Genomic DNA, 25,928 nt, shown 5'->3' with positions numbered 1-25,928 from the left:
AAACATCTGATCCTCTGATCTGTCTCCAGGGATTTGTAATTTCAAGCCGTTTAGATAAGCTAAAAGAGCAAGGTGAAGTGGGGAAACAGAAAGAGTCCAAATAGATAGTGCAGGTGAGCTGACAGCCATAACAGACTGTCCAAATCAAAGCAGACATCAGAATTCCATCTAAAACATATATGTATACAAATATATCTGAACAGCTGGTACGTCTACCTCTGGAGTCATAACTTTCAGAAAAGAGCATCAAGTTCTCTGATGTGTAATTGCACCACCTGGATGGAGCACAAGGAATCATTAGAAAATTGGGAACTGCAAGTCATCACTTATGAACCAAAGCACTGAAGAATGTCAAGATGTGGGACTGCAGTTTGGACCCTGATATAATCCAACCAGCCAAGCTCAATTGGTACCAATACCACAGAGAGTACAAACCCGGAAATGAAAAATCCCAGCATAATTGTCCTGGAATCCTTGGTCCTTGGGCAAAACATTTTCCAAAAATTGTTTTCGCAGTGTCAGGGAGCCCAGGGCAGCCAGCATCCAGCAGTCACCTCAGGGAAGGGAAGAATACAGTGCATTTAGCCAGTTACTCAATGTTACAGATCTTTAAAAAGTGTCTTGGTTTGAGGGGAAAAAACCCAAAATGTTTACCCACAAGCAGGGGAGGGGGCCTTCTCCACAATAATCACGCCACTCTTTATAAAATTTAAGGAAAAAAGGAATTTAATATAAGAAGAATAACTGTTCTTAACTGCTGTAAATAAACAGACTAGTGCAAACCGCTTCCCCAACACCACAAGAGAAAGAAAAAAAAACAACAACAAAACCCAGCAGGTTTTCCTCAGCGAGCCGACTAGAAGCAGTCCTGGGGACAGGCAGCAGCAGCGAGCCGGCTAGAAGCATTCCTGGGGACAGGCAGCAGCAGTGAGCCGACTAGAAGCAGTCCTGGGGACAGGCAGCAGCAGCGAGCCGACTAGAAAGCAGTCCTGGGGACAGGCAGCAGCAGTGAGCCGACTAGAAAGCAGTCCTGGGGACAGGCAGCAGCAGCGAGCCGGCTAGAAGCAGTACCAGGCAAAGCAGCAGCAGCGAGCTGACTAGAAACCGCACTGGGCAGACAGCAGCAGCGAGATGGCTTCTCCTCCACCCACACACACCCCCAACTCCCAGCCGTGTGTCGTCCCCAAGAACAAAGGAGACAAACCTGCCCCCGCCCAAGTGATCAGCAGTTAACTACTTTTTTTGTTAACTACTGGCATGGGCAGTTAGTGGCAGGCTAGAGAATTTACATAATAATTCCAAACTACAACATTATCCACCCCTAAATTCTCTTCCAAGCCAATACTCTACATCAAACTTAAATTTTCTTTCAAATATTTAAATGTTTACTAATACAGTAATGTGAGTCGTTTACCCAGAGATAAGTTCCCCTTGAGGTATACATCGTGTCTCTCCATCTTCCTGCATCACCCACCAGGTGGAACCAGATCCTTGAGCAGACAACCCCACGAATGGGTTTGCCTTTGCCTGAGGCAGGGTTGATCCAGACTGTTTTCCCAACATACCTCTCAGGTGTATTACAGGGACTTTGTCTCCATCTACAGTGTGAAGGGGTTCTGATTGGGCAGGACCAGCTCGATTGACAGAGCCTCTAGTGTTGACTAGCCATGTAGCCCTTGCTAAATGTTGATCCCAGTGTTTGAAAGTCCCTCCACCCAACGCCTTCAAAGTGGTTTTCAACAGTCCATTACACCGTTCAACTTTCCCAGCAGCTGGTGCCTGGTAGGGAATATGATACACCCACTCAATGCCGTGCTCTCTCGCCCAGGTAGCAACTAAGCTGTTTTTGAAATGAGTTCCATTATCTGACTCAATTCGCTTTGGGATGCCATGTCGCCACAGGACTTGTTTTTCCAGGCCTAGGATGGTGTTCCGGGCAGTGGCATGAGGCACTGGGTGTGTCTCCAGACACCCTGTAGTTGCTTCCACGATGGTGAGCACATAGGGCTTGCCTTGGCAGGTCTGTGGCAGTGTGATGTAGTCAACCTGCCAGGCCTCCCCGTACTTATACTTATCCCAGCGTCCACCATACCACAGGGGCTTCACTCTCTTAGCCTGCTTAATGGCAGCACATGTCTCACAGTCATGGATAACCTGAGAGATAATGTCCATGGTTAAATCCACCCCTCGGTCTCGTGCCCATTTATAAGTTGGCATCTCTGCCCTGATGGCCCGAGGCATCATGGGCCCATCGAGCCAAGAACAACTCTCCCTTATGCTGCCAGTCCAGATCTGTCTGTGATACTTTCACTTGCGCAGCTCGGTCTGCCTGTTGATTGTTGAGATGTTCCTCATTGGCTCCATTTTTGGGCACATGTGTGTCTACGTGGCGGACTCTCACAATCAGCTTCTCTACTCAGGTGGCAATATCTTGCCATATATCGGCAGCCCAGATGGGTTTCCCTCTGCGTTTCCAATTGTTTTTCTTCCATCGGTCTAACCATCCTCAGAGAGCATTGGCCACCATCCATGAGTCAGTGTAGAGGCAAAGCTTTGGCCATTTCTCTCGTTCAGCGATGTCCAGGGCCAACTGCACGGCTTTAAGCTCTGCAAACTGACTCGACCCACCTTCTCCTTCAGTAGCTTCTGCAACTTGTCGGGTGGGACTCCATACAGCTGCTTTCCATTTGCGATTAGTCCCTACAATGCTACAGGAGCCATCGGTGAAGAGGGTGTAGCGTATTTCCTCTTTTGACAATTGATTGTATGGTGGAGCTTCTTCCGCATGTGTCACCTGCTCTTCCTCTTCATCTGCTAGACCAAAATTTTCACCTTCAGGCCAGTTTGTGATGATTTCCAGGATCCCAGGGTGATTTGATTTTCCCATATGGGTGCGCTGCGTAATCAGGGCAATCCACTTGCTCCAGGTAGCATCAGTGGCATGATGTGTTGAGGCAGCCTGTCCTGACAACATCCACTTCAGCACTGGTAGTCATGGTGCCAGAAAGAGCTGTGCTTCCGTGCCAATCACCTCTGAGGCGGCTTGAACTCCTTCATAAGCAGCTAGGATCTCTTTCTCTGTTGGGGTATTGTTGGCTTCGGATCCTCTGTAGCCTCGGCTCCAGAATCCAAGTGGTCGGCCTCGAGTCTCACCAGGCAACTTTTGCCAAAGGCTCCAAGACAGGCCATTATTCCCGGCAGCGGAGTAGAGCATGTTCTGTATGTCTGGTCCTGTCCTGACTGGTCCAAGGGCTACAGCCTGAGCAATCTCATGCTTGATCTGGTCAAAGGCTTGTTGCTGCTCAGGGCCCCAGTGGAAATCATTCTTCTTATGGGTTACCAAGTAGAGAGGGCTTACGATCTGACTGTATGCTGGGATATGCATCTTCCAGAACCCTATGGCACCCAGAAAGGCTTGTGTTTCCTTTTTGCTGGTAGGTGGGGACATTGCTGTGATCTTATTGATGACTTCTGTTGGAATCTGACGGCATCCATCCTGCCACTTCACTCCCAGGAACTGGATCTCTTGGGCTAGTCCCTTAACCTTACTCCGTTTGGTGGCAAAGCCAGCTCCCAGAAGAATCTGGATGATTCTCTTTCCTTTCTGAAAAACCTCTTCTGCTGTGTCCCCCCACACAATGATGTCATCAATGTATTACAGGTGTTCTGGAGTCTCACCCTTCTCCAGTGCAGTCTGGATCAGTCCATGACAGATGGTGGGACTGTGTTTCCACCCCTGGCGCAATCGGTTCCAGGTGTACTGCACGCCCCTCCAGGTGAAAGCAAACTGTGGCCTGCACTCTGGTGCCAGAGGAATGGAGAAGAATGCATTAGCAATGTCAATAGTGGCATACCACTTTGCTGCCTTGGACTCCAGCTCATACTGGAGCTCCAGCATGTCCGGCACAGGGGCACTCAACGGTGGGGTAACTTCATTCAAGCTACGATAGTCCACAGTCAATCTCCATTCTCCATCAGACTTACGCACAGGCCAGATGGGGCTGTTGAAGGGTGAGTGGGTTTTGCTGACCACCCCTTGGCTCTCCAGTTCACGGATCATCTTATGGATGGGAATCACAGCATCGCAGTTCGTTCGGTATTGCCGACGGTGCACTGTTGTGGTGGCGACTGGCACCTGCTGTTCCTCAACTTTCAACAGTCCGACAGCAGAAGGACTTTCTGAGAGACCTGGCAATGAGTTCAATTGTTCAATCCCTTCTGTCTCTACAGTGGCTATTCCAAAAGCCCATCTATGTCTCTTTGGGTCCTTAAAATATCCATTCCTGAGATAGTCAATGCCCAGGATACATGGGGCGGCTGGACCAGTCACAATGGGGTGTTTCTGCCAATCTCTCCCTGTCAAGCTCACTTCAGCTTCTAGCACAGTCAACTCTTGAGATCCCCCTGTCACCCCAGAAATAGAAATAGTTTCTGAGCCCACATGTTCTGATGGCATTAATGTGCATTGAGCGCCGGTATCAACCAAAGCCTTATACTTTTGTGGATCTGATGTGCCAGGCCATCGAATCCACACAGTCCAATAGACACGGTTGTCCCGTGCCTCTACCTGGCTAGAGGCAGGGCCCCCCTAACACTGATCCCGGTCGTAGCAGTCGGAACCTTTTCTCGATGAGTACACCTGGGAGGTGCCCTCCTGGGGGTCAGATTCTTGCCCATGGGAAACTGGGACTTCACTTACTCTCACTGACCTTCTTCCATTCTCCTTCAGTTCTTGTACTTGGGCTGCAAGGGCACGGGTGGGTTTCCCATCCCACCATCCCATGTCTTCTCCATGTTTGGCCAGGAAGTACCACATCTCAGTTTGTGAGGTCTGTCCACTTCCTCTGGTTGGGGGGTGTCTGGCTCTGATTTCAGAGGTTCTCATTCGCACTGGTGCCACTTGGAGACTTTCCCTAATTTCCTCTCTGATCGCTTTTACCTCTGCAGGGAGCGTCTTGAGACTCTCAACCAATGTCTCTACAGCAGAAATACGGGCCTGCACTGGGCTGTGGGTCATGCCTTCATTTATCCGCAGCTTATTTGCTACAGCACCCACTGTTTCTTGGTTCTCTTCCCTATACATGGATGCCAGGAAATCGGTGTATTCAGCTGGCCTCGAGTGTGAGAGGTTCCACCACATATGTGGTGTGCATCTGACCTTGTCAGGGTCATTATTGGTTTGCCCACCCCTTTCAAAAAGCACGTCCATCATTGCCATCTCCCTCAGACGTAAAATTCCTTCTTCCATCGTTTTCCAAGTCTTCTTAATGTGATGTTCCTGCAGGATTTCTCTATAAAAAAACTTCTCTCTTACACTCATTAGAAGTCGTGCCCAGAGTGAAAGGGGCTTTGATTCCCTCACAAACACCTGTTCAATAGCCACATCCTGGGCCAGAGCCCCCAAAAACCTGGCTTCAGCACCATCCAGTTGTAGGGTTTCACCCATAAGGTCCCAAACTCGGATCAACCAAGTCAGGATGGGTTCGCCTGGGTGTCGAGCAATGTCTTTCCGCAAACCACGGAGGTTATCAAACGACAATGACTCAGTGATGATCTCAGGCTCTGGGTCTGCTTGCTGTGAAGGTGCAGCAGCCCCCTCATCATCCGCTGGACGGGCTGGTTTGGTCTTATATTTCCTTTTCTGGATAGGGGCTACCTCCATAGGCTTGGACTGTCCACCTGGTTTAGCCTCGTCCTGCGTCACTGTAAAATCAGAGGTTTTACACTCTTCCCCTTTTTTAGCCCCATCCTGCGTCACTGTAACATCAGGGGTTTTACCCTCTTCCTTCTCCTTCTTCACTGTAACATCAGGGGTTTTATTCTCTTCCTTTTTCCCCTTCACTGTGATATCAGGGGTTTTACTCTCTTGCTTTTCCCCCTTCACTGTGACATCAGGGGTTTGATTCTCTTCCTTTCCCCCCTTCACTGGGCTAGGCTTCTGATTGCATTCTCGAAAAACCCTGGCCCTACCTTCAAACATACTGTAGGCTGCAGGGATACAACCTTGCAGAAAAACCATGAAGAGCAAGATATCTCTGGCATCCAGGGAGAATTTAAACATCTCAAAAGCCGTTGTAGCAGACTTGAAGGGGGAATGGACGAAGGGTTGGGAGAAAAGATTCCCCTTTGTTCCTTCCCAAGGGTCAGTACTATTATTACTAAATCCCCAGAGGTAGCAGCTTAGGTTACGGCAGGAAAACAGCCTTGACAGCACCACCCAAATGACACCCACAGACACTGAATTCATAGCACCATAAATCCAGAGTAAGAACTCACTAACAATTACGGTTATTTGAGTTCTACTCATTGATTCGTTGATAAGACTTAAACCTGCCACTCCTTTTGGCATAAATTTGTACCAACAAAAAGCCAAGATATTACACAGGATGGCCCTGATGAACCCTAAACTCAATACCCACGTGGTGCCACAAGAACAGTTATCCTTCTTTGTTTACAAGCCCCACGTTGGGCGCCAAAAATATGTCTTGGTTTGAGGGGAAAAAACCCAAAATGTTTACCCACAAGCGGGGGAGGGGGGCCTTCTCCAAAATAATCACACCACTCTTTATAAAATTTAAGGAATAAAGGAATTTAATACAAGAAGAATAACTGTTCTTAACTGCTATATATAAACAGACTAGTGCAAACCGCTTCCCCAACACCACAAGAGAAAGAAAAAAAAACAACAACAAAACCCAGCAGGTTTTCCTCAGCGAGCCGACTAGAAGCAGTCCTGGGGACAGGCAGCAGCAGCGAGCCGGCTAGAAAGCAGTCCTGGGGACAGGTAGCAGCAGTAAGCCGACTAGAAAGCAGTCCTGGGGACAGGCAGCAGCAGCGAGCCGGCTAGAAAGCAGTCCTGGGGACAGGTAGCAGCAGTGAGCCGACTAGAAAGCAGTCCTGGGGACAGGGAGCAGCAGCGAGCCGACTAGAAGCAGTCCTGGGGACAGGTAGCAGCAGTGAGCCGACTAGAAAGCAGTCCTGGGGACAGGCAGCAGCAGTGAGCCGACTAGAAGCAGTCCTGGGGATAGGCAGCAGCAGTGAGCCGACTAGAAAGCAGTCCTGGGGACAGGGAGCAGCAGTGAGCCGACTAGAAAGCAGCCCTGGGGATAGGCAGCAGCAGTGAGCCGACTAGAAAGCAGCCCTGGGGATAGGCAGCAGCAGTGAGCCGACTAGAAGCAGTCCTGGGGACAGGCAGCAGCAGTGAGCTGGCTAGAAGCAGTCCTGGGGACAGGCAGCAGCAGTGAGCTGGCTAGAAGCAGTCCTGGGGACAGGCAGCAGCAGTGAGCTGGCTAGAAGCAGTACCAGGCAAGGCAGCAGCAGCGAGCTGGCTAGAAACCGCACTGGGCAGACAGCAGCAGCGAGATGGCTTCTCCTCCACCCACACACACCCCCCCAACTCCCAGCCGTGTGTCGTCCCCAAGAACAAAGGAGACAAACCTGCCCCCGCCCAAGTGATCAGCAGTTAACTACTTTTTTTGTTAACTACTGGCATGGGCAGTTAGTGGCAGGGGAGAGAATTTACATAATAATTCCAAACTACAACAAAAAGAGTGGGCTGCAACGTGTCAGACATCTAAGAATCGGTTTGCTAAAAGAATCCAATGTTCTTCTGTCTCTTTTTCTTCCTCCAAAGTGATGAACGACTACCCAGTATTCACCAACAACATCGACTGGGAACGCTGATGCCCCCCAGCCATGCTTTTCTGCCTTCCTGCTCCTCCTAGCTTTAGCAGTCTTGTTGAGACTTGCAGTCTAGAACACTGTTTAGGAAACCTTTAAACTTCTCAGTGGGGAGAGAAACAGGAAGACATTTCTTTCCATAAGGGAACAGAGCTTCTGCCAAAAACAAACATGGTTATGGACCAAGAGTAAAAGATGGAACTGATACAGGCTGCAGATACATACTCTTATATTGGGTAAGTATCAGAGAAAATGAACAGAAGTATCCACAGGAAAGAAAACATTGACAGTTAAATTAAGATATTAGGATGGAAAGAAAATTTGACCCTTGCACTTGAAGCATCTGCATGATCACAGTTGGACCTTCCTTTTTATGCTTGTCCTTATATAGATAAAAGGCAGGTGACATATATAAAGAACAAGGATTTGAGCTGCTGCATTTGGGAATCCTGTTAAATAGCTGCAATAAATTGTATGTGTACTCACGTGAGTCTAGATTGACCTACACTAATTGTTTACTGCAGCAACCATGGTCCATGTCTTCCCATTGAGCACATAGCAAAGCAATCACAGGTTATTGCTTTGTGAGCATCTTTTCTAAAACAAGAATATAACCTTACCTATTTCTCCTTGCATGATATCAAATCTACTAACTCCATCCATGATCAAGTGAGGATTTCTCTGAAGTTCCTGGAGGAAAGAAAATGCAGAGAGCACTGTGAATATCCAGCCTTTGTCAGCAGTGTGTTCCTGCCCACTGAAGACCCGTTCCTGCCTACTTTTTCCATAGGTGCAAACTATTTCTATTGAGCACTGATATTTTTATCGCCTGACATCAACAAAGATGGATGAGCTCTTCAGGCATCACTTCTTTAGTCTGCTAAGCTATTCCTAGAGATGGGGACTTGTGGGTGGGTGCTCACTGAGTTTTCATTTGGGTTTCTCCAATGCTACCAACACCTTTCAGAAAGGGCTCTGAGCCTGGCTGCAAAATCATAGTTGCCTGGGGGACAGTAAGGCAGAGACACACAGGTCTCCAAGCAAAGTGAAGCAGGGACTATTCTTCAGCTCAGCACTGGGTCTGGGAGTGTTTTATTCTCTGAGCATTTTGTGTTTTCATTCAGGTCTAACACAGGTCAGCCTGGGCTGCTTTTCATCACTCTGGTGAGGAAGACATAGAGAGAGAGCTTAATCTCTGTCTGCAAAGTCCCATAGGCCTGGCTGACATTTTTGATTCAAGAAGAATTTTCTTTGCATTCCTTGACAGTCTTGCTTGGGCAGCAAAGGGGTAAACACTTCAGAGCTTGGTTTTGCACACAGACATCTGAACCATTCTCCCAGCTGCATCTACTATTGGCCTGGGATATCTGAGTGCACAGGAAGGAATGGCCTGAGTATCCCCCATGAGGAACCTTTGGCACACTCCAGCTGAGTAAGGCTCTGTTTTAAAAGAGCAATCATCCTGAAACAGGAAAGTCACCATGCACCTAAGAAAACAAAGAGATAAAAGGAAGAAAAAAATCTGAGTAAGAAAAATAATACAGCATCTCTTCCTTGAATAGTCCCTGGCATTTTTTCTCCCCAGTTGATTTGACATGCTGCCCAAAAATGAGACCAGCTCACAATGTGACTCATGACTTGCATGGTTGTGTGAGCTCAGCATTAGCAAATGCTGTCAGTTTTCTGAAATGGCTTCAGGGTGATCAAACTCCTCTAAGGATTTTCCCTGCCAGGGGAAGATGCAACACAACCTCACTGCTCCAGGTTGTGGTCATGCTCCCATAGCACTGTTGACATGCGGTAAAGCAGCCCAGGCAGGCATCTTCCTTGACAGATGCTTTCATGCAGCCACCCACACCTATGCCAGGACTTCTGGGAACAGAGATAAGAGATTTACTTATGGCAGGGGAGCAGGCCTAAGATGTGGTGGTCACCATCAGCAGTAGTTGCTCATCATACAAGGAAATAACCACACTCAGCCCTTCTTCCTTCTGCTCTGCACCTATTCCGGCTTTATCTTCTCACTACCTCTATTTTCCAGACAGCAGTTTGCTTCCTTCAAAACTCCCCATATGCAGGAAAGACTAAAAGGCTCTGAACTTGGCCTATGCCTTTGTATGTGACTGATGAGCCAATAGTTATCCCAGACAACCAACAGCACAAAAATGGGTATTTTTGTTTCCCCTACCACTTCTGAGGCTATTGAAGTCTTAGTCACCAGAGACAGGGTGGCTGGGCTTCTGGGCATAGCTGCCACAGAGGTAACCATCATCTAGAAGCCTGAAACTAATGGGAAGGCAGCTGTGTCTTTATGGGATTCCTGAGAAAAGGGCTGATGCTTTGGTCTGTGATAGGATACTAAAGCTCTTAACTGCAGTGTGGATCCTGCTAGCCTGATATGGAGACTGGCTGAAAAGTCAGCCCATTAGCCTCCTTACCAGACACTCTATTGCCCACCAGGGTTTTCAACTTTCCAGTAAGCAAATAGGAATAAGTTGCATCATGAAACAAGTTACTTTTTGAAAGAAACCAGTAATTTTGTCTAAAATCAGAAAAGACATGATCTGAAGTCAGTCCCAGCCAACGTGCCTTGACTGTGCATGAAGACTCTGTGGCTATCAGAGAGAACACTCAAACACTGTCACTATAATCCCCACCACCCACAACACAATAAATCCTGCTCCCAGAAGGGTGTACTCCCCACAGACGGGCAATAACTGGAAAGTACCACACATCATGTCATTTCCACTAGCCATGGAAAGGGTCTGCTCAGCAGCTGATTGAACTAAGAGCAGAAGGTTTCTGCAAAAGATTAGAAAGGACATAGTTGTGATGGGTGCAGCACTTAGGAAATCTGGACCACCTCAACAGGGTGGAAAGGAGGTCTCCAATTAGCTTCTTTTCCTTAAAAGGCAGGAATACAGCAGTCGTAACACACCACATCGTTTATTATTGCAAATCACAGCTAAACATGCTACACAAAATGGGCAAGCCTCATTATTAGCTAGGGCTTGAGTTTCATGACAAGGAGAGAAACCACAGATTTAACTATAAGTCTGTGCAGAAGCAGTGCTCTGTTTCTCTGAGTAATTACGATGAGGCTTTGTGGCATTTTCCCCAAGACTTTTAGTTTTAGCTGGAGGGGTAAAGAAGAGGGACACGTGGTCTCTTCTCAGAGTATCTACAAGTCCAGCAGTGAAGGCAATCATAGTCAAGCACTCTGCCTGAACTCATACCCTCCAGGACAAAGCTATCGTCAGTTACTTTTCCTGGCCCACTGCAGACTTCATTATTTATTCAAAAGAAAAGAGAAGTTCACGTTCAAACCAGTTCATCCTCTAGAGAATGGTCTTGCCACAGAAGTACTGTTCATGTAAAGGGCAAGATACAGAACTAATTTGAGAGGTGGAAGAAAAGTGTCCTGTGCATGGATTCATCTCTAAATTTCTTTTTATAGTTGCTTGAAATTTTTAAGGCAGAACAAGTCTCCAGAAGGAGCTGGATATGAGTTGTATAGATGTAGGCCACATGCAGACATGCAAAGGACACAGTCAAACATTTTTGTGAAAAATTGGAAGCCTGAGGTGGGATGTCATGGGCAGCACCATAACCTGGACTGGTTGCAAGTTGCTGCTCAGTAAAGTGGTTGTGCCCTGGCCACTTTTCCACAGATTTCCCCACTGGCCCAGCATGATCCCAAGTGCAGGCACAAAGCCATTGAAGGTTAAGAGACAGGAGCTGACTCTTTGCCGAGCCGCTTCCTGATCAGTTCACCTCAACCCTAAAGGAAAATCCCAGCTCTGCTTCTGTTTCTGCCACAGGTCCACAACTTTCCCTTCAGCTGCACTTATTTTTCTGCCCATTGCTCCAGCTCCACCGTCCTGACACCTGCTGTCATCATGAGTCCTGGTGCTCCTTGTTCAACACACATCAGTGTAAAGCAAAATATATGCAGGTATTCCCCCCAAAAATGGTAAGCAGTGGAAAGGATTCAAAAGGTTTATTTCAGAGGTGAGAATGGTGAAAACTTAGAGATCCTAATGGTGCTGTAGGGGCAGCACCAGCCTCAGAGCAAAAGGCAAGGCTTTTGCTCATTCCTCAGGCTTTATTATCACTTCCCTACCCTCAGCTCCCCCAGTGACTGCTAAGGCCTTGCAGCACATCTGTGAGCATTATCTCTCTTATGCACTGGGAGTAACCTTCTGTGGAATGCACGCAGAGAAACATCCCAAAACTGTTTCTGGGAAAGATGTCTCATTCCAGGTAGGAAAGCTTTCTTATCAAAAAAACCCTGCCTCCTTGGTAGCAACATCTTCTGGAAAAGAGCTATTTACCCCTACACCAGTTATGACAAATAAAAATGCTGCTATTGATTGAAAACCAAATTGTTCTCAGATGGACAAATGTTAATTCAGCATCACTGCTGTGCCTCTAATAGTGTTCTTCTGGACTAAGAAGCAGACACGTTACTACAGTTCCCTGGGATGAAAGGAGGAGTTAGGCACACCACTGTCATACATCCCATAACCACAGGAAACCTCCACAGAAATAAGACAGTTGAAGTAACAAGGGAGGGCAGAAAAAAGAACAAAGTTGGTGAAGGATCTGGAACACAAATCTCATGAGAAGAGGCTGAGGGAGCTACAGTTGTTTAGCCTGGAGAAAAGGAGGCTATTGGGAGTGGGGGGGGTGGTGGGGGTGGTGTGTTTCTTATCACACTCTACATCTATCTGAAAGGAGTTGTAGCCAGGTGGGTGTTGGTCTCTTCTGCCAGGTAACAAGGGACAGGACAACAGGAAAAGGCCTCAAGTTGCATCAGGACAGGTTTATATGGGATATTAGGAAAAATCTCTTCACTGATAGCATTGCAAAGCACTGGAATGGGCTGCCCATAATGTGGTGGAGTCAGTATCCCTCTAAGTATTTAAAAGACATGTAGATGTGGCATTTAGGGACATGGTTTACTGGTGGTTTGGCAGTGCTGTGTTAATGGTTGGACTCGATGATCTTAAAAGTCTTTTTCACCCTACACAATTCTATGATTCTGTAAGATGTGCTGGCTCATACCAAAGATCTGACTTGCAACGACTTGTCTCTGACAGCTTTGAGAGGGAAAGGATAACTGAGCAAGCCAAAACTAATAGGAAAACTAGACTACTCTCAAGGGGTTTGCTCGCACTGACAGAACTCAATTCCCGGCTTTACAGCAGACTAGCTCAATTCTTAATAGTCTGATTTCAACACAAATGCCTTGGTTGCTTAAAAACCCTTCTTTGCACCAGTTCTCCCTTGCAATGGAAGAATGAGGTCCTCAGACTCCACAGAGGTGGGGAGCCATAAATGTAAAAGCAAAGTCCTGTTAGACTGGTGACAACAAACAGATAAAAACAGAAACCAGCTAGGATTTTACCTGAAACCTGTTTGCTTTGCGTGGCTCGGTGCTAAAAAAACAGTAATTGCAAACAAAGGAAGCAAATACAAAGGAAGTAAACAAGGGAGGTAGCTTTGTGTCTCCAGAGCCTGTGGGAGGCAGTTTCCTTTAAGGTCTTGAAATCTCCCACTTGGACCATACAGTAGAAGCTGAACTTTTCAAAGTGCCATGATGTTACCAACTATCCTTTGACCACCAAAGCAATATAATCCTGACACGTGATTCTGCAGCCTGAGAAACAAGGATGTATGTGAGTCGGCAGACCATCATAGCAGCGCTTCTTTCCCATCAACCTGGTATGCACAAATTCCCCCTCACAGTCAGCCCTTCCCAAAGATCAATGGAGCCAGGAGATAGAATGCAAATAAACCCTTTTCATCTAAATCCTGTGCAGATAGATGTAATAAATGGTGATGCACTGCAGCTTTCTTGGCCCCAAAATATGAACTTTCAAGTTGAGGTTAGATGCAATCAGCTGAGTAGGCAAGAACTGAGACAATGGCAGCCTGGAGATGCTGCTCTGTTCAATTACACTGATTGCATATGCACACTCCAAAATAAGGTGAATTTGATTTTCATCACGGAGAAATACTGAATAGGATCCAAGGGTCTTGTGGCCCCTGGGAAAGTCTGAAGCTGTGAACTCCACCACAATACAGCTGGTGAGCAGCTTTGGCTCATGCCAGAAAGTGGCTCCAAGGTGACAGACCTGAAGGTAGCTCAGGACAGCATTATCCCTCACTGGCACACATTTCCCCATTTCCTGTAACTTTTCTTATTAAAGCAACTCATGTGGGAATCCAAATTTATTTTTCCTTTTTTTTTTAAGGTTTTTTTCTTCATTTTCCCTCTGTTCTATTAGAGATAAGTTTTTAGGTTAACTTCAAACTGTTGTCTAAATTCTTGACTGAATAAAATCTGGTTTTTCTCCCCTCCAGCTACTGACAGACCAAGGCTGATGTAGTAGGAAATCCAGCTCAGCTTATCTGTCTAGAAAGATTCTAACTTCAAAATTATTATTTTAGAGGATCTGTTTGGGTTTATTCATTTGCTGTGTTTGAAATTCCTTAATGCTGATGCTAATTCTTAGAAATTTCTGGGAAATAAAATAAATGCCAATATGAAAATAATCACTAAAAGCTGTGTAGAATCACAATAAGCACTCAGGGATTTCTCTCATGCTGATCCTCCAACCTCCACTGGCCACCTTGCACTTTTTCCCTCTCTTCTGACTCCCCACACATATCACAGTTTTTGTTAATCAGAGGATGGACCCTCTTATGTCAGCTCTTGCCCAGCAACCCCTCACTCCATAGTGGAGCTATAGGGTCTCCAAGAGACCCAGGGTGAACAGTGCAGAAGCAGTAGTCTGTGACCTTGAAGATCCTTCAGAAGAATCTTCAGAAACTTCACCCTGTGCCCAATTTAGCCTCTTCTTTAAAGCATAAGCACTGAAGACCAAAGACTGTCCTTAATGTTTATAATGGGTGTCACATTGAGCACAAGGGTGGGCTATCCCCGGTGCAGGGCTGAGGCACCACTGCATAGATGGCAATCTCTCCTCTCACACATACCATGTTGAAAATATAACCAATGTTAGCAAAAGTAAAGCATTCCACATTTAGCATCATCATAATTCACATTGTCTGGATCATCCTAATTCAGTTTCTTTTTGCATCTCTATAGTATCATGCCTTATGATCAGAACAGAGTGAAATCTTTAGCCTAAACAGTAATTGATTAAAAATGCATATTCCACAACAGCAAATCATTTCATTACTTCCTCTGTTCCACTCAATTTCTTGTGTGGAGGAAAAGCAGCTAACAATGAAAAAGAATTGTTCTGAACATTTTAAATGGAGCATCTCAGTTTTTTAAATCTGACATAATTCTTCACAGAGAATTTTCCTTTGACTGATCTTTAGAAAAGTCCAGCTAACAGAAATACTTTATTCAGTCTAGAATAGAACTTCTCTTCCATTGCTCAAAATTGTGCATGAGTAAAAAGACCAGTTAATCGCACAGGTCCTGATGTATTTGGTAGGTTCAGCCACACCTCTAGTAATACATGAAGTACTACATGCAAAATCTCTTTTACAAGTTGCAACTGTTTCCATGAGCATAGACTGAGGGTTTGGGGATGAAAACACAGCCTGGAGCAGTCCCCATCGGATGGAAAACTGCAACTATCCCAGAATTAGGAAAAGTGACATTTGGAATGTTGTCTTGGTGCTCCTGATCCACCCTCCCCCCTCTTCAGGGACTCCCTATTAAATGAGATCAGTTTACAAGTCAAAATAAGTTGTTCCTGACTGTCACTGCTGACTATTACTGTCTGAAACCAAACTGTTTTCTCTCTCCTTTCTACATTAGCCCCAGATATGAAGACTCCAAACTCTGAGCATAATTGGCAATTCTCTTGACAATATACAAGGTGAAATAGAAGCAGCATGTTGATCACTGCTCAGTTGGATCTGGAACAAAAACAGCAGTTATAATTGCTATCTACCACTTAAATAACCAGACATTGCACGACTCAGTGAATGGAGGCTAAGAGATTATTAGGACCAAGATGTCAGTCAAAGGTTCATTTCCAGACAAATTTTTTTAATGTCAGATGGAGCTAGTGGTGGAGGCTGAGAAAAACATAGACACAGGTTAAATTGGCCATGCTCTGTCGGCAGGATACAACTACACTTACTCACTGGGAGATGTATTCAGGTAGGAAACAGTCTTGGGAAAATTTTAGATATCTCTTTACTAAATAGTTTAGGTGGCTTAAACACCTGGGATCATGCATCCTTACAGTTAGTATTGCAGTGACCTAAGAACAAGGAGTTTATGAACAGTTCTGCATGGATGAAATGTGCCCAACTGTACAACTTCAGGTATGGGGCATTGCTACTCCTGACACTGAAGCCTTCCCTCTTGTTCCTGGGGGACCAGCTCCCAGAGGCAACTGGACACAGCACAGGCCTTACAGTACTTAAAAAACGCAAACACAGTTTTATTTACTTCCTGACCCTTCACTTGAAACATCTGCAGCTCTCTGAATGACAAGAAACCACTGCTGTTTGGCAACTTTTTCTGCCCTTGCTCCATTCTGTCAAGAAATTGAGGCTGCACTTTGATGTCACAGCAGAAGTGTTGTGGTGATGCTTGAGATGTTCTAGTTGGTCTCCCCAGGCAGCTGATGCCATTACCCTTTATCTTGCATCTTATCTAGCGGAACAAAGCCTGGCAGGGTGAAAAACAGCTACTGGGGAAAATTTTGGTCAAACTGAGAAAGAATATTAAAATGGAACCTCCTTCAGCACTGATACCCTGTGTTTCTGTTCCAGATGAGCCACTTGAGTTGGCAGTCTCAACTTTTGTCCCTTGAGCATATAATAGAAAAGAAACTGGTGATGCTGCCTTAGCCTCTATAAAAGAACAAAAGGCTTTTCAGTGTTCCCATCATGAACCCTGAGCCATGAGCATACGGTTTAATTTTCTGAAGGAGAGCTCTGGCAAAGCCAATGACTTTTAATCCCTCTCCTTCTTGAAAAAAAAACCCTCTGGAAAATTGTTGGAAGCAATTGGTCTCAAAGAGTTTGGTGTGGTGATGCTGAAAATCGCATAGTGATTGCTGAAAAAAAAATCTTCAAAAGGGAAGTGCTAGGATGGAGAGGACATATGCAAATTTTTTAAACCAGTTCCAGAAAAGTTTTTATTCATAAGATTAGTATTCATGGATTCAGCAAAATAGAAAGGAATTCTCCAATACCTGCCTCACCTGACAAACTTCAAGCACTACCAGCAGCAGATTCTGCTTGTGACATGGTACATCAGTCCCTTTGCACATGAAGTAACTACCAGGATATTAGAGGAGGATAGATGTTCATCCCACAGTGTAGTGCTTCAAAAATTAGTGGTTTCTAAGCCACTTTGTATGCTTTTGAAATCCTACACTTCTCTACTGTTCCCAAATGGCAAAAGCACCAGAGTGTTACTACTTAACAGAACTGTATCATAACATTTTATTCCAGTTTATTCATCTTTAAAATGCCCCTGAGAGTCCCTTCTAATATCCATGTTTGTCTTTTTTGAGACTAATGCTTAGTTATTGTATCTTTGTCTTTCTCAGACTGGAAATAGTGGCAACTAACTCCTCTCCTTGGCATTTTTTACTTTCCTACTTTCCTACTACAACCCCTGTTTCAGGAGAGATTATTTCCCACCTGCTATGAACCTGTAAGCAGAGTGCTGGTGCAAAAAACACAGTACCAGCTGCACTGCCACTGGGCCCAGATTTGAAGGAATGCTGCCCAGACCTTCAGCCTGTGGTAGAAGCAGCTTCTGCAGAAGAGAATGATCCCTCCATAGCACCTCCACAGAGGACACCGAGACATCTGCACCCAGCACCTCCACAACTACCATGTCATGTGATAAGGCATCGACCCAGACTGGAAGTGCCTATATTCCTGCCCACACAATTTCTCTGACATCTCCAGGCCCTGCTGCAGCAGTAGGTAGGGAGATATTCAAGCCTCAGGCCCCATCCCTACCATCACAACACTGCAGTCACAGCCCTGCTGGTGTCCAGGCTGCAGCTTCTTCTCCATCTGATACTTCACCACATCACACTCCTTTGACACCAGGGCTGGCACTTCTTGCCTTTCCATTTGGACATCCACATTTAGCAGCTCTGTAAGCTCTTTTGGCTAGATTGTTTCCTTTCTGGGACCCATGGGTTTCAACATCCATGCCAGCTGCAGCCTCTGCTGCTGCAGCACCAAGGCCACCACACTGCCAAGCTCCAGCACACTCTCATTGCCCTAATATATCTACCATCCAAATAAATCTTTTCCAGTTGCCTTGTCCTGTCTTTACAGTCTTACAGTGACTGTCTCTACGCCATGAGGCACTGCCTCCAGGGAGATGAGCTGGTTTGTCCCCGTCCAGGGAAATCAAAGTCCCCAAGCACTAATGGTGTGCTCAGCAAAACCCAGAAAAAGGACAGCACGTGGCTAATCCAGTAGCTGTGCCAGTAGCAAATGGTACACAGCAGTGCTATACAGAGTAGTCTGACCATGGAAAGATTTCCTGAATTAGGTCCTCGGATAAAAGAGCTGAGCATGTGATTCCACCTCCCATTTTAAACATCCATATGCCAGATGATAACTGCTTATGAAATTGCAACTGGGAATCGTCACACAAACGTACTTCATCTCGTGCCTTGCCCCAGTTACTTTAACATAGGTATTGCTGAGTCAGTTGCTTGGATTACAGAAATCAGAAATCTTTTATAGAATTTGACAGCTTTTCAGGTTTGCATGAAGTCCTCTAGAAGCAGATCAAAGTGGGAACACTAGTTTTAGTCAGGTTAACAGGTAGAAAGAAACTTCCCCCAAAAATGTACCTAGTGAAATCATTAACGTTGCAGAGGTTATCTTCCCTCCACACATCCCACAGGACAGACCCTTCCTTGCAGTGTTGTGCTTCCAGTGTTCCCCTTAAAGTCTGCTTTCCTGCTTAACACAGATCTCCTTCCCCAAGACAAAGGCCTTTAACCAGTGGCCATTAGTGCTATGAAATACCCCAGCTCACAGAACTCACAGTTGGCCTCTTCCATTGTATTCGTCGCAGCTTATCCTCTGGGAGTAGGTTGGGACCAATGGAGCTGATGTGAGCCGGGAAGGTGGCATCCTCAAAGAGCAGTCCTTGGCTCAGACACCAGGCTCGTAGGTTATGGAAGTCTTGGCTATTAAATTTCTTCAGATTCTGGAGGCTTCCTGTTGCTCCTGTGGTTTGCCAGCCCTGCTCTGGCAACAGAGTGGAGTTGGGGTCTAGCATTGTGGCCCTTTCCTGTGAAGAAGAGACATGGACTGCCATTAGTTTTACAATCCAAGCAGTACATCAGGAGTTGTGGGAAAGTAAAACACCTACCACTCCTGCCAAGAGGACTGTGGAGCAGCAGCTTGCAAAGCTGGGTGCAGCCACAGTGACAAAATCCTTATTAGATGGAAATGCATGAGGAAAGAGGAGTCATCAAATCCCAACTGGTTTATTGTAAACCAGTGCTGTCACTGCTACAAATTCAATTTTGAGTCTTCCCTGAGGACAGAGAGCAAAGCTGTTAGTGAGCCACTATGTGAGCATTGAGATACATCTGCTACCTAAGTGAGCACAAGGGATGGAGCAGGAGCTGCAGACACAGAGGAACGGGAATACGAGCAGAGAAGATGATCAGAGGTACCCAAGACTCTTCTGGCCATGTATCCCAGCTGTGCTCAGGGAATTTTCCAGTTATTTACTTTATTTAATTTCCATATGTGAGCCATCAAATGATGGTCACTTTCTGAAACGTAAAGACGACAGAGACATTCCTTTCCTGGATCTGGTCCAAAGACTTTTGGGCATAATATTGGGTTGCTGCCTACCAGCCTCCACAGACATTTCACCAGACTCCCCACAACTACAGCATTGGAGATGGGAACAAGATGCAAAATCCTGATCCAGATCCCACCTACACTACACACTCACATGAGTGTGCACCAGGGTCTGGAGTTTTTGGACTCAGTAGTTCATTCGGAAGCCAGCGTTGAAATAGACTTGAATTGTAAATTTGTATTTAAACTGGGCAGTCATTGCATGGCATCTACAGGAATTCCAGTTTGGAGCATGGCCCAACCCCTCTTTGTTAGTGTGTCTAAAGAAAAGGAGTATTTCACACATGCAGTGAAACCCTAGACTGAACAGACCTGCTATTATACCTGCTGGCACAGGTAGGTATGGATGAAGGAGCCAAAATCTTTTGAGGACTCTGGCCCCCTTACAGTCACAAAAAGCTGAGCTCCTGTCATCAAATATCTACTTTTGTACCAAAGGAAGGTAGTGCATCTCCAATGGAGACACTGGACTGTGGAATGGGAGGGTTTTTAGGACAAGGCAGTGAGAAGGGCTCAAGAAAGCACAGAACTTGCAAATTTGAAGGGGCCAGTTATACCGGAGCTTAAAAAGAGTAATTTGTTCTGTTCATCCAGAGTACAAACCCTCAGCTGTGCTCCCCAGAGCCACGTGGATGTACAGAGAGATGTACACTGGTGCACCATTTCCCGGAGATCTTTCTTCAGCTGAAAAGTTCTGTTGTGGGTTTCAGGTTTCAGAGAAGTAGGGCTGTACAGACTGCCTTGCCTCCTGGGTTCTTCAGCTCCTTTTGTCTCACAAAATTATATGTTGCTGGATGAAAATATGACTGGATTCACGCCAGTTTTCACTCTTCATTCATACTTGCCCTCACAAAACCAAAACATGAACTATCCTGAGCTATAATTCCCCTTTTGCCTTTTTATCAAAAGAGAAGACCCTGGTAAAGTCCTTTATTAGCAGACTTTATTAGACTTGTTCTGGCATCTTGCATAATGGATGCCACTGCACTTGATCCAGGGATCCCTGTCCCCAGCCCGTGGCTTCCACTTAAGATATACCTTCTCACAAATTACTGTTGAAAAATCCACCACATGCCCTGGGCAAGCCGCTCCTACAGTTAATTAACTCAGCTGTGCTAATTGTTGTTAGCCCGAAGTCACTTAGTTTCACTTTCGAGTAACCTGATGCTATAGCTTTCGCCCCCCCCATCCCCAAATATAATAGATGAATGAGCTCTTTCCTATCAAACAAACTTGCCTGTAGATCCTGCTGTGGCACAAAGAGACCAGATGTCTCCAGTAAGAGCAAAACCTCCGATTTGTGTTGTGAATTATTCACACACGTGAAGAACACTGCTGAGCCACAACGAAGGTGTGATACAGACCCCCCTCTCCAGGCCCTACACACTTAGTCTCATCACCTTTCTTGGTACTTCAAGTCACTTAACCTTCTGGCATTGTCACAACAGCCTAAACAAATAAGTAGTTTTCCATCTCATTGTTTTAATTAAAAGCCCTACAAAAACATCGGATGGAATTCAGAAACCACCCTCGGCCAACAAGAAGTGAGAACACTCCCCTTGGGCTTGCATTTTTTAATACAATGGAAATAAATCTCATGTAATGTACCATAACATGACAAGGGAATGGCTTCTTCTTAACAAATACTCATTTGAAACTGTGCCCAGGCCCCATGCATGCTAAAATCTATTCCTTGCAACAGTGTTCCAGCAAAACTGATTACTAATTCCAAAACCCAAATTAAAATTAACAGAGCTTGAAGGCTGGGTCTGACACGCATTCCCTCTCTTCTGACAGGGAACAAGAGTTTTTAGCATGTGCGTGTGTGTGTTTAATTATGTTGTTTAACATATCGGAATTAAATTAGCAACCAGACTGAAGAAAATAATGCTTAACTACTTTTCCCTTGCAGGAATATCTTCATCAGCATTGTGCCAGAGGCACACCTGCCTAGGTACATGTGTTCCATCCATGCCCCTGTGCAGGCAGTCCATGGGATCAGGCACTCCTGGCTAACACTGTCCTGCCTGCACCAACATGCTCTGACCAACACGTCTTTTGGAGCAGTATCCTGAACCCTGGCCACAGCTCTCCTGCTTGGCTCACATGGGTCCATCAGCATCGGCAAAGATCATGACAGCTGTTAAAGGAGAATATTTGCCTGCTTGGCTGGGGAGCTTCTTGCTATTGCTGAACTCATGAGTCAGAAACACTTTCACAGGACAGTTATAATAGTATTGGAGGCATCACCCTTGGACTGTTCCTTGCCACAAGATGTGAGGAGAGAGGGAGGGATTTCAAACACTCACAAAAGCTTGTTCAGACATCCTGTCAAACTCTGAATTAAAACAAGAGACTGCCTCTCAACTAAGCAAGGAAATCATTATTCAGAAGGGGTTAAACAAACACTTACTCTTGGGATTTCCTTCAACAGATTTACTTATCTGAAATAGAGAAGGGAATCACGCCCGACTTTGTACCTTCTGCTCTTTTTTGGTTCCTCTTCCTTCTCAGCAGAGAGAGATCCTTCTTGCTGTCTGTCCCAGAGAAAGGGACAAGCACCAAAGAAGGAGGGTGGGAAGGTAAGCATTGGAAAAGCTACAGAAAGAAGGATAAAGAGATCAGGTGTGACAGCTGGAAGGGACAGAAAGAAAAGAGGAGTCTTGAGGCTAGTAGAGCAAAAAGGTTTGGTAACTTCTGCAGAAATTAATGGGGGAACAACAAGCAGACCATTCCCTTCATTGAACAACTTAAAAGGCAGAGGTGAAGGGTGTGTCCTGTCTCTCTCCAGCACTCATTCATGAAAGATGTCAAGCCACTGCTATAATGGTGACAAATGCTGACAGCTAATTACACTTTGAATAAAGATTTATGTCAGAGTACAGACATAATTTCCTTCAATGGCTTCTGATATTTTGCACTGTGTAGAAAGTAGAAATAAGCAATTCGAAAATACGTCTACTTCATAGCCAAACGTTCTCCCCACTGATTTTATCAAAACATTTCCATTTTATGTTAACTTAGCTGAGTTTCTGTACTTGAGAAAGAGCAACTGAATTTTCTCAAACCCTACAAAGAATACCAGAAAAGCCAATAAACCAGCAGCCCTTCTCCCTGTTTCCTCTCAAACACTCTAAACTTATTAAGCTATGTTTCATCTCCCTGCAATACTCAATATATGTTACAGTAACACAAGTATTCTTTCCTCTAAGATCCTGTCATTCACATAATTGAAGCATTGTAAAAACTTCAGGAACTCAGTTCCAGAATTATCTTATAATGAAGGAAAGTGTGAGTTTATTAGCTCTCCTTGCGTTAAAATTTAAAAAAAAAAAAAAAAAGAAGAGTGCTGCTTTTCAGCAGCTTCCTGCAGTGTCAACAAGCTGAAGAGGCAGAGCAAGGACCAGAATGTGGGCGTCCCAAACCCCAGATGGACAACGGCTCCTTGTATATACCATGTGTGAAAGCCTTGAGTACCACAGAAAATCAAAACCAAAGCCAGGCACTCTGGCAGTCCTCCAGGAGATTACTTTCCCAGTGGCATCTTGCACGACCTTCTGCTCCAAACAGTCTGTGAAGTATTCCCTTCTGGCTGTTTATTAAGTCAATTTTCTCCTTGTTTTGCATACATAGCATAGGACAGTTCCAGATACCTTTTTTCTACCTCATTTAACAGCAGCCTACAGTAACTATAGAGTCCTCCTCATCTTAGAATCTCTACTCCCACTTGATCCAATTACTTCTGACAACTTACCGTTTTACTGTGAGGCTCTTTCTAGGATGGCAAATTTGTCTTTTCTTTCCCTCCAGGTAACATTAAGGACAGGCACTCTAATTTATTCTGTCTCTCCAAGGCAAATTCCTCTCAATGTGTCTGTGGTGCTTTTCCAGCCCTATTACTTATATTACTTATATTTCACTTGCTTCATCTTGTTCTAAATAAAACAGCAAAGGGATGTTTTACCTGCAATGCCTCCTGTGTAAGTCTCCAACCAGCACCAATGGAGAAACAGCCAGGCTGGCACAATCCCTGTTCTCCTTTATAGTGTACCTTCTGCCACACCTTAAGCAAACATAACCAAGTTGAAGTCAAGTTCAAGACCAAAAGCAATCAATCTGGCTTGGGTGTAATAGTTTCATGCAGATATCATTCAGTGTATAGATATACATATGTATAAACACACACACGTCTATTAGTCATGCACAATAAATTATCTATTGAGTTATGTTTGTTGGCTTCTTCCTGTGGCTAATTGTGGCTTCAGTTGCAGTTATTCTTATAAAAAAATAGGTTTATTTGTACCTCCCACTCTTCACATTATCCGTTTTCCTTCTTAGTCTGCCAGGAAATGCGGCAAATCATCCCAGATCCAGGCACAGCCTGGAAGGACTCAGCACAAGTTATCAGAGGTGTGTGTCGTTCTTTCTGCAGCAGTAAAAGCAGCAGGTATTTTTAGGCCGATTACTGTTAGCATTTATACTGGGCTCTTACTGAAATTCCACATCAGTTCACTTACTTGAGCAGTTCATTTCCTCCAGTACTGCCTGAGGAAGTAGGGGTTGTCCACATATTTACAAGGGGATTGGCCTCCATTATCCTAAAGCCCAAAGCCAAAGAATTAAAGAGTATCTAGCAAAAATAGGGGAATATTCATTATCAGGAGACTAAACTGAGATAGCCTAAAGAGGCCAAAATTCATGGGAATGTGTGCAGCACATTCTCAGGGACACATTCCCTGGCAGCAATCCTAAGCATATTCCTATAGCTTGTTAATGTGTGTTTGAAGAAAAGACCCCTGGTGTCCTGGTGAGCAGCAAGCTGAACAAGAGACAGACACATGCCCTTGCAATAAAGCAAACCAACAGCATCCTGGGCTGCACAAGCTGCAGCATAGGCAGAGGGTCGAGGCAGGGAATCCTTCCTCTTTGCGCAGTACTTTTGAGATGGTGTCTGCAGCACTGTATCCAGTTTTGGGCTGCCCAATGTAAGAAGGGCACTGAAAGTGCAGCAAGTCCAGTAGAAACCCACCAGGATAGTCAGGGGGCTGGAGTACACTGTGAGAGAAAAGACAGAGAGTTTGTCCACTCAGTCAGGAGGGAGACCTAATTGCACTCTTCCACTATTCAAAAGGCAGTTACAGAAAGGATAGAACCACACTCTTCTTGAAGATGCACAGCAAGATGGGCAGAGGCAACAGGCACAAGGAGCAGCAAGGAAAATTACATGGTGTTGCAGAGAACAGAATTCTTCAGGGTGGTTCAGCCCAGGCACAGATGCCCAGAGAGCCTGGACCATGTCCACCCTTGGACATACTCACCCAAATGAGGACATGAGCAACATCACCTAACTTAAAAGTCAACCTGCTTTGAGCTGAAGTGGGACTCAAAGACCCAAGAAATTACCCTCTCTTTTTCAAGCTATCACAGCTTGTTCATCAAAAGAAAAGTTACTCTGCAGTGAAAGTTCATGAATTTTATCTTTGGCAATAACAGAAAACTTAGCACTGCGTATACTTACCCGAAGCAACCCTACCATCACCTTGGCTCAGGAATTCCTCAGAACAAGACTTTGTACTTGGGCTGCAGTCTCTTTGAGTTGGGATGCTAGCAATTTGCATAGCAGCTTGTCCCTAGGAGAACATAAAAATGCTCATGCAAAAGACAGTTCAGCTTCTTCATCAATGTTTAGTACAGTTCTGTGGGTCTAAAAGCTGTGTACTGCACCCTGCCTGCTCATATTTTAGGGCTTTCATTTCCTCATGAGACCACAACATTTAGCAAAGACTAATAGGAAATATATCCATGTAAATTACCGTAAAACCTGCCCCAGAGAGCAAAACAGGTGCAGTTTTCCTTTAAGAGCTGTTTACCATAACCACTACATAAATAAAAGCTGATTGCACCAGAAGCAGGGAGCAAGGATTTCCTTCATTGCAGGAAGGGAGCTCTGAGGTGATAAATGCCAGTGCTGCTGGCTCATCTGACAGCACAATGCTGTTAATCGCCACCTCTCTGGGGAAACGGCAGGTATATTCCCCTCCAGGTATGGTGATTCACTGTCTGGAACTGATATCTCTGCTTAAATGGGGGATTAACATGATTTAAGAAATATTCATTGCAAAGTTGATTAGAAAGCACCATCACCAACCTGGCAGGAGATTTCAGTTATTGCAGCATGAGCCCATTTTGAGATTGTCAGCTTTTCTGCAGAAGGCTGTATTGATGTGTCCATTTTCACAGTGGTTCCAGAGAAGGAAATGCAGAAGGCTGAGGGATTTATGTGCAATAATGAGTCTTTGGATTATTTGCTATCCTAAGTGTCTGTGGAATCCTTAAAAAAAAAAAAAAGAGAAAGAAAAAAAGAAAAAAAGAGGCATTTGAGTAAC

The 25,928-nt window shown here is 45.2% G+C and overlaps 1 protein-coding gene across 1 annotated transcript in view; it reads right to left on the bottom strand.

Moving 5' to 3' along the window:
• The window catches only part of CAPN13 (calpain 13), a 56,710-nt gene extending 33,122 nt beyond the window's left edge, over positions 1-23,588 (bottom strand). The window contains exons 1-4 of the mRNA XM_071548063.1: positions 23,507-23,588; positions 18,710-18,958; positions 8,301-8,370; positions 436-554 (exon numbers count right to left, since the gene is read on the bottom strand). Of these exons, the coding sequence (XP_071404164.1) occupies positions 436-554; positions 8,301-8,370; positions 18,710-18,946 (426 nt within the window). The 5' untranslated portion in view covers positions 18,947-18,958; positions 23,507-23,588. The remainder of the gene's footprint in view (positions 1-435; positions 555-8,300; positions 8,371-18,709; positions 18,959-23,506) is intronic.
• Between the last annotated feature and the right edge of the window lie 2,340 nt (positions 23,589-25,928).

This window comes from Pithys albifrons, chromosome 2, assembly GCF_047495875.1.
Source record: "Pithys albifrons albifrons isolate INPA30051 chromosome 2, PitAlb_v1, whole genome shotgun sequence".
NCBI lineage: Eukaryota > Metazoa > Chordata > Aves > Passeriformes > Thamnophilidae > Pithys > Pithys albifrons.
This window is presented reverse-complemented; position numbering and strand designations above follow the sequence as displayed.